Below are 7879 nucleotides of genomic sequence, written 5' to 3' on the forward strand. Positions count from 1 at the left end.
AACCATCAACTTAATGGTTCTGATGTTGAGTCAATGTAGGAGGAAATGCTTAAAATTAATTTTTAACATTGAAGCTCTTAATGATAGATAGAAACATAAATTATATTCAGCAAAAAGAAAAGGGTATAACGAAGATGTCAAACACCTAAAATAAGACAATTAGATGAAGGCATGAAAAGCTTTGCAGACTAGCTTCCTAAGAACAACCACATGTTACATAATGTGGAAGAGAATTCTTACAATTGAGACACAGACTAAATATGTATGTGTTCTTCACAGAGCCATGGAAAGAAAAACGGGCATCCTTGATGAGTCTCAATCCAGAAGCAGAAGACAGCAAAATCTCCAGGAGATGGTGAAAGAAGTTGGGCTGTCTGCTGACTACTGGCTGCCTAAGCTTCAGGAAGACCTGGGTGTGACCTGTGCCCAGGCCTTACAACACATAGAAGAAAAAGACCTCCAGAAGCTGAAGTCCCAGACACAATACACATGGGAGAAAAAGGCCCTAGAGAAGCTGCTTGACCTCTCACAGATAAATAGTGGTGCAGAGTTCCAGGAGACTCCAGGGGGAGTGATAAAGAACAGGCAGAAGCAGGCAGAACAGGCACTGCAGGAACTGAGGACCTTGCAGTCACAAGGGAAGCACAGACAGGAAGAGGCAGTGAGGAGGAAAGAAGTAGAGCTAAGACAAGCAATGGAGATCCCTGAGGAGTGCTGGCCAGGGCCTGAAGTGCCCCTAGAAGACATCACTGAAACAATGGAAAGACATCTCAGTCACATAGAACAGACACTGGCAAATAGTGAAAACCTCTCACATAGAGACCTGCTAAGATTCACATCTGGAGGCCTGGCCTTGCAAGGAATTTATAAGACCTCCCACCAAAAAGACCTGGTAGCAAGGAGAGAAGAACTACTCAGGGTTCCCCAGGAATTCTTACTCTTTGGACCGGAGCAAGGAAAACAGATGGAAACAAAAGAATTTACATCTTCCAAAGAAGAATCCCTGTTCACTGAAACTGTGGAGAAGCTTGGTTTCAGGTTAACGCTGTCAGCCAAGGGTGGGGGCTGGGGATTTAGTTCAGAAGGTGGGATGGACAAAGTCAAGCATTCAGAATCCAAAGATGCCCACCAATCACATTCTAAGCATTCTTATTTCTGCTCATCGATGTTCAGCTACAACCCACTAGCCTCCTTCCACTTTCGGACTGATCAGCTCCAGCTCTCCAAAGGTGCTCTTAAGGAACTGAAAATCATTGAGGAGCAACTGGAACACACTGATGGACCAGACAGATTCCTTGTAGTTAGGAACAGGACTGAAAATTTCTTCAACAGATTTGGCTCTCATGCTAATCAAGGTTCTCTGCACCTTGGGGGAATCTACTGCTGGAAGGCCATTTCAGAAGGTTTCAGAAGTGACCAGCTGGATTGTGTGAAGCAGCAGACAGCAGAGGCTTTGAATACTTACATAAGGGGGAGCTACAGTGGCTTTGGGATTAAAGTTGGGGGGGAGATGACAACATCAGAGTCACATTTAGTAAGATCCTACAAAAATTCAACTAACCAGCAGTGCCAAATCAAAGTGAAATTGTCTGTGGCCCACATAGGTGGACCACCAGAAGCTAATGGAGTTGTTCAGTGGACTACTGGGCTTCTTGCCAGCAACAAAACCTGGTCTGTCATTGACCGAGAACTTCAGCTGGTTCCCATTTGGGACATCATCCTATCTAACCACAGAAGCAGTTTTAAGGACCCCTTTCTGTTGGCAAGCTGCCTGGCAGACAACTACTCTGCTCTGACAGGCCTTGATGCCCACATCCAGGCTGGAGAGGAGGTGCTGAGTTCCATAAAAGAAGCAGGATATTTCCTGGATGATGTGAAATCCTGGGAGGTCTCTGACCCTGAAGAGCAGCTTAAGAAATTGATGGTTTTCATGCAAGCACTGGCTCACAAAACAAAAGGGTATGAAATTTGGATTAATTCATGCCTTACAAATTTGGATCTACAGAATTTCCTCATAAGCACTGTCAACTTTTGCAAAACCTCTTCCATTAAAAACACACAGTTTATTAAATCTCAGATTCACGGCCTTCTAGAACCTCATGTCTACAAAGTGAAAAACTTTCCTCAGCTGAAGTCAATTATGCAGTGGATCTACCAAACAGAGTCAGAGGAACCACAAGTCAAAATCACTGAATTGTCTGAATTCCTTAAAAATTTAAAAGAAATCCAAAAATTTCTCACAGAAGCAAACATCAAATCTGAGTCCCCAGAAACAGTGGAAGAGGCTCAAAGGAAAGCTACATGTGATGTCACCACAGCTCTGAGCTCTTTCTTGAACTACCTCAGAGAAACAGAGCAACCAGACATGCAGCTGCTACTACTCTCCATCGCAGCTGGTGCAGGCTATCAGCTGGAAAGTGGTATTTTCCAACCTCTCCTGGGGTGTGCTGAGTTAACCTTCCTCCTGGATGAAATACAAACTGTCCAAAACACATATCAGGAACTCAAAACTCTCTATATTGACAGGGCACAGGCATTCCTGGTGCTCAAAGTTCTGATGACCACAGTTGGGGTCTCAGCCATTTCCCCAGAAGAAAAAGCACAAAGATTGGCATTAACAAGGCAGCACATGGAGCACTTACTGTCTACTAAAGTGAAACATATCCTCACAAATTTTGGAACAGATGATTGGGAGACTCTTGAGAATAATTTGAGATTACTCATTGATGGGAAATATGAAGACTCGGTTTCTTCTTTGCAGATGGATGAAGTGAAAAAACAATTGCAAAGTCTCCTGAATCAAAACAAAGAAACTTATGAACAACAAGATGATGATAACAATGAAAAAGAGGTGATAGAAAAAGGACCTTTCCTAGACTTACTCCAGCGTCTAGGCCTAGAACATCACTACCCAAAAGGGATGAGCAGAGCTGACTTCCATCTGATCTACAAGACTTCTGTATACAATACACAGCCAGGATCTGAACAGGAACTTCCCTTCTATTTCCTACAAAAGCTACTGATGCTAGATTGTGGGTTCAGATATCTGTTCTTTAAAAATGCTGGAAATGCAGAAACCAAGGATTCTGTAGGTCCCTCCAACCAGGAAAATGAGGTTATTGATCCTTATGAAGAGTTGTTTGATGACAGTGAGGAAGTCACTAACTCTGTAGGCACTGACTTCCCGTCCCAAATTCACCCAATGGACATCCAGATGGCCATTTATCACTGTGCAGATGATCTTGCCAGGCAATATATTTTGTCTAAACTTTCCATTTGTCAATTTGCACTACCCCTTGTGGTGCCGAATCCCAACACTTCTCAATTAGAATTTTCTCTCTGGTCCCTCAGACAAGTTCGGAGAAGTTGGCAAGAGGCAGGTAAATCACCACAGGACAAGAGCTACAGTCACAAGAAACAGCAGATGTGCTGTGTCTCTACCCCCATTGTGTCCTTTATTAGAGTTGGAAATGGTCTTTCTGCTTCCAAATCTCAGATCATGAACTCTCTCCTCAGTAAACATAAACATGATGTGTTTTTTCACAGACACTGCAGAGGAAGCAGCAAACACTGTCTCCTGATGGAGGGAGTAACAGAGATCTGCTGGTTCTGCCCAGGAAGCCAAGGGGAGGACATATTTGACAAGTGTGTGGCCTTCACCAATCTTCATGGAGATGCCAAAGAACATAGGCAGCAACTCAGCTTCTTGCAGGATGTCTCTTCTCTCATAGTGATCCTCATGTCAGCTTCTGATAACAATAAAGAAAACCAAACACTTGTCAGGCAACTGTGGCAGTCATCAAAACCTCTAGTCTGTTTAATTGATGACAAAGAAAAAGTCATGACTAATAATTCTGGCAGAAAGGTAAGAATTGGCATTAGGAATAGAAATGAGGCAGAATTAACAGAAGAACTCATGACTACCATCAAAAATTTACTGGAGATCTCTGGCACTGTTCTCAGTATAGAAGACTGTTCACAGGTGGCTCGAAAACAAGGATTCAAGATTGATGAAGACCAAAGAAAATTAAAGGAAGCCAAAGAAAAAGCACAGAAAAATATGGAACTTCTGAAAAAATCCAAGTTGTCTCAGGTAAAGGAAAACTTGCTACCTCTTCAGGGACAACTATGGCACCTTTGGTGTAAGAAGGACAAAGAACTCTATCATCTACAAGAAAAAGGGCATCGGAGCATAGAACAACACAAGAGTGACATTGAGACAGAAAAACAAAAAATCAGATGGCAGCAGTTTAAAAAGGCATTCCCTCTCAATGATTTAATGCAATCTGTCTTAAAGATTCTCAAAGAAGACTCGGAAAATGACCTCAAACTCTACTTCTTATACTGGTTAAGTGTGATTTTGGAATATCTAACCATGGAACACTTGGAAGTTTTACATGAAAAGCAACAATTTTTGTGGTCACAGGTACAAGCAGAAAAGGAAAGGGCAGAGAAGAGCAGCTCCCTTACAAACTGGCAGAAGCAGATAGAAGGCATTGCTACTGAGATTTTTAACTGCACTTTTGGAATTGAGCACATTCTCCGAGAAGTTGGCCAGATCTATGAAGCTCTGGAAGAAACTTCCTCCACTAGAGATAGACTTTTTCTCTGCCTCCCCCAAATAGCTGCAGACCTGATGATAGCTGGTGTTCCCATTGAGCTGATGGATGGGGATGCTTCATATGTGCCTCTAAAGTGGATAGCAGCTGTTTTTGACAAGATATCAGAGAAAGTTGGAGACAAAAGGCTGTTTGTTTTATCTGTCCTTGGCCTGCAAAGCTCAGGGAAGTCCACCCTACTGAATGCACTGTTTGGTTTAGAGTTCACAGTTAGTGCAGGCAGATGTACCAAGGGGGCCTACATGCAGCTCCTGGAGGTGGATAAGAAATTCACAGGAGAACTTGGCTTTGATTTTATGCTTGTTGTAGACACAGAAGGCCTTCGAGCTCCAGAACTCAACAACAAATCCCAGAATTGGGACAATGAATTGGCAACATTCGTCACTGGCCTTGGAAACTTGACTCTGATCAATATTTTTGGGGAGAATCCATCAGAGATGCAAGATATCCTACAAATTGTGGTCCAGGCATTTCTGAGAATGAAACAAGTGAAAATCTCTCCCAGTTGCATCTTTGTCCATCAGAATGTGGGAGAAGTTACAGCAAAAGACCAAACTATGGAAGGACGAAGGAGACTGGAGCAGAGACTAGATGAAATGACAGCATTAGCTGCTGAACAGGAAGAGTGTTCAAACATAACCCGCTTCAGCGATGTCATTAAATTTGATGTCAATAGTCATGTCTACTACTTTGCCCACCTCTGGGATGGCAATCCCCCAATGGCTCCTCCCAATCCTCGCTATAGTCATAATGTGCAGGAACTGAAGAATGGGATTCTTAGGATTGCCCGGCAGGAATCTGGGGGAAGGATCATGAAGATCTCAGATGTAAAATTTCGAGTTCAAGATTTGTGGAATGCCCTGGTCACTGAGAACTTCATTTTCAGTTTTCGGAACACCCAAGAGGTCATAGCCATGAGCAAACTAGAAACCATGTATAACCAATGGACCTGGGAGCTGAGGAGTTATGTGCTGGACTTACAGAATCAGCTCAACAATCAGATTCAGAATGGGAAAATCCTGACACTCACAACCAATACACTGGAGGGTCCACTTAACAAGAAATATGAAACCATCAAGCAAGATTTTGACAAATATTTTGAAGAAGACCCAGATAGTGAAACATTGGTTCAATGGAAAGCAAATTTTGAACATAAGCTACTCATTCTTAAAGATACACTTATTTCAGACACCAGAAGGAAAGGCAATGAACTAATCAGTCTTAAAAAAAGCCAAGACACACTGGATAATCAAAAATCACAATATGAAAATGAATTGTTAGAGAAGAGTCGAAAGTTGGCTTTGAGTTTAAAAGGTAAAGAATTAAGTGATGAGGAGTTGCGTGAGAAATTCAATCAAGTTTGGAAAAATTGGATCTACAATGTGTCTTCTACTGCACCTCCTATCACAGAGCCCAACATAGATGGGGATGCTGAAAGCATTATTCTAGGGTATTTCACAAAAGACAAAAATATTGCAGAAAGACTAAGAAGAAACGATAGAGAAATATTTTGTGTCAATTATGACAAGCATGTCCAAATGAAAAAAAAATATCATATATTTACCAAGAGTTTAGAATCCTGTCATAAAGAATCAATCAATGAAACTACTAACTACATTTATTTAAGATTCAATGAAACAATTGAAACAATTTGGAAGCAAAAGCGTGATTACAACCAGAATGATTTTCATAAAATCCTGAGGATCATAGAATATAAAATGAAGTCTGTTTCCCCTGAGGAAGATTACACATTTACTAGAGACTATACAATTGATTTATCCTTATTCTTGTTCCAAAAAGCATCCAAGAGTTTCAAGGAAATGCATAAGGCATTCAAGATAGCAAATGATCCTGTGACCTATCTGGAGAGCAAGAAAGATGATTTCTTCTTGAGTTTTAAGATCTCCTGCCAAGGTGCCACTTCCATCACATCCTTTGTTGACTTCCTGTGGCTCAAGCTCACTCCTGCTATCTCTGCAACCATATGGGGCAAAATGGGTCCTAAAGTAGCTGGGGACATGAGATCTACCTGTCCTGCATTCAGTGGAAACAGAGCTAACTTGGAGAAACATATTCTCATTTCTTTGGCAGAAGAAGAAAACTTTGATAAGTATTGGCAATACATTCATCAGCCACAATCCTTTTTCAGGGATTACATTAGTGAACACATTAGAAGATACTGTTCAGAAAAAGAAAGTGAAAAAGTAAAAACATTTTTAAAAATAAGTTTAGGTGACATCAAGAATGCCATCCTCACTGCCATTCATAAGACCACAGAAGTTGCTAACAATGAAAGCAGCACTGCTTCTGGCTGGTTGGATTTGTTTTGTGATCATTTAGGGAGCAACCTGATCTTTCCAAGAAAAGACCTGATAAGCATCGAGCACCAGGAAATAAAGGATACTGAATTTCTCAAAGAAGCTATGAGTGCAGCATTGGATCCTGCAATGAGGAAAGTAGAAGAGGACTGCTCAAGGAGGCCCATAGATGAAATGGTTCCTAATATTGAGAAGATTCTCTCTGAACATCTTTGTGGCTGCTGGAATCAGTGTCCTTTTTGTAAAGCAATTTGCACAAACACCATCCCCCAACATGAAGGAGACCACAGTGTGCCATTCCACCGTCCTCAGTCTGTCAGGGGAGGGGGATGGTATAAAACAAATGACTTTGACATTAGCTGCTGTAGTACTTCAGTATCAAGTAATAATTTATTTGTTTTAAGTGATGACAAGAAATTCCCATATAAGAAATATCGAGAAGCAGGAGGTAATTTTGCCACATGGAGCATCACCCCAGACTCATCTACCCAACCATACTGGAAATGGTTTATCTGTCACTTCAGATCAGAGCTTGAGGTGAAATATGGGAAAAAATTTACGAATTTAGGCAAGATTCCAGATTCTTGGAACAAAATCACAAAGCAAGAAGTACTTGATGACTTAAAAAAATAATGATGGTCAAAATACACCACTAGCAGTGCTACACAAATTTCACATTAACCTAGGAAGCCTAATATCAATTTAGGTAACACCTTTAAGATTCTACCTTATAAATGAAAAAAGTAAAAATAAATTGGTTAATGTCTCAATATTTGAAGATATTTTTCTAAAAAGACTTTTTCTCTCTTGATTTCTTCTACTTAAATATGATATACTAAATATGTGAATGTATGATAAAATCAGTATCCATTCAAAAGCATATTTCATACTTTATTATTTCTTATATTTGCTTAAATGTTTAGTGACTTAGGAAAAGTTGCC

At 40.8% G+C, this 7879-nt stretch overlaps 1 protein-coding gene across 1 annotated transcript; it reads left to right on the forward strand.

The window, feature by feature from the left end:
* The first annotated feature begins 283 nt into the window (after positions 1-283).
* On the forward strand, positions 284-7570 carry LOC100755428 (interferon-induced very large GTPase 1). Its single transcript, XM_027404966.2, has one exon. It carries the CDS (start codon positions 284-286, stop codon positions 7568-7570), a length of 7287 nt encoding a protein of 2428 aa, XP_027260767.2.
* Positions 7571-7879: the final 309 nt, after the last annotated feature.

The sequence above is a fragment of the Cricetulus griseus genome, chromosome 3, assembly GCF_003668045.3.
Source record: "Cricetulus griseus strain 17A/GY chromosome 3, alternate assembly CriGri-PICRH-1.0, whole genome shotgun sequence".
NCBI classification, from domain to species: Eukaryota; Metazoa; Chordata; class Mammalia; order Rodentia; family Cricetidae; genus Cricetulus; species Cricetulus griseus.